This window comes from Pteropus vampyrus, unplaced genomic scaffold, assembly GCF_000151845.1.
Source record: "Pteropus vampyrus isolate Shadow unplaced genomic scaffold, Pvam_2.0 Scaffold11133, whole genome shotgun sequence".
Taxonomy (NCBI): Eukaryota; Metazoa; Chordata; class Mammalia; order Chiroptera; family Pteropodidae; genus Pteropus; species Pteropus vampyrus.
The window spans coordinates 1-1251 of record NW_011899914.1 but is presented as its reverse complement, the minus strand read 5'-3'; the positions used below and the strand labels follow the sequence as shown (position 1 = coordinate 1251).

Here is a 1251-nt window from a genome sequence, read left to right as displayed (position 1 = left end):
CGCAGAAGGACACCACGTTCACCAAGATCTTTGTGGGCGGCCTGCCCTACCACACCACCGACGCCTCGCTCAGAAAGTACTTCGAGGGCTTCGGGGACATCGAGGAGGCCGTGGTCATCACCGACCGCCAGACGGGCAAGTCCCGTGGCTACGGCTTCGTAAGTGGCCCCGCGGCCGGGCGCGCAACCCCAAGCCGCACTTATCTTGGCCCGAGGCGCTGAGTCAACCAGCGGGCTCACGCCCAGCCGCCCCGCGGCTGCCCGGGACGCCTCGGGCCGGCTCCGGCACCTGCTGCCCCCTCTCGGGCTCTGGGGGCGGCAGATCGCGCTCCAGCTGGTACCGCCCCCACTACCCCTGGCCGGGTCTTCCTGCCCCCCACTCCACGCGCAGCTTAAAAGGGAGGTCCGCTGTGTTCGGTTAGAACTAAGTTTGGGGAGAGGTTTTGGGAACTGTCGACTACTCCCGGGACTTCCTGGAGCAACAAGCGGGGGGAGGAGCACCGGCTTCACCCACAGGCTCTTTAGAGCCCTTTAGACCCCTCCCCCCATATTTTCCAACAGTCTCCTCAGCCGCCGTAAATAAACACCAATTTAAGTAAAAAGCGGCCTGAGAACAGTCTCCTAACTACAGAGTCCGCAGACCTCTCCCGTGAGGAAATTCACAGGCCTGCACGGCAGGCTGGGGCCCTGCCTCTCTCGGGGGTGCCCATGTCTCCTAGGGATTGTTTCTGTTCCTGAAAGCGAGGCTTCCCAGAACTTGAACTTGTAGGGAGGAGCGCCAATCCAGGGGGCAGCTTTGTGGGAGGGCTCCATGCTGGGATCAGAGGGGTGGGGGAAGTCAGGGCCAGGGCAGGGCCCTCCCACCCCCACCCCCCCCACCCCCCCACCCCCAGAGAAGCCCCTCATGTGGCTGTGCTCCTCCAGGTGACTATGGCAGACCGGGCGGCAGCTGAGAGGGCTTGCAAAGACCCGAACCCCAACATCGACGGCCGCAAGGCCAACGTGAACCTGGCCTATCTGGGCGCCAAGCCGAGAAGCCTCCATTCCGGTGAGAGCCCGTTTTTCTTCCCTGGCTCTTGTTGGCTGCTATATTCAGCGTTGGTATCTGTCCGGTAGAAAAGCCCCACCCCACCCCCCACCCCAGAAGTGGCAGTCGGCTGTCATGTGCTAGCAGAGCCATCACAGGGCAGTCATCCCCCAGCTTGGAAGCCGGACCCTCTTCCCTTCATGTGGCTGTGTGTGCCAGTGGGAC

General features: G+C 63.2%; 1 protein-coding gene across 1 annotated transcript; it reads left to right on the top strand.

The window, feature by feature from the left end:
• Positions 1-5: 5 nt before the first annotated feature.
• Positions 6-1130, top strand: LOC105310764 (RNA-binding protein 38-like; the record flags this gene model as incomplete). Its single annotated transcript, XM_011386878.2, has 2 exons — positions 6-158; positions 924-1130. Coding segments are annotated over 2 exons (345 nt in total), but the record flags the coding sequence as incomplete, so codon positions are not given.
• Positions 1131-1251: the final 121 nt, after the last annotated feature.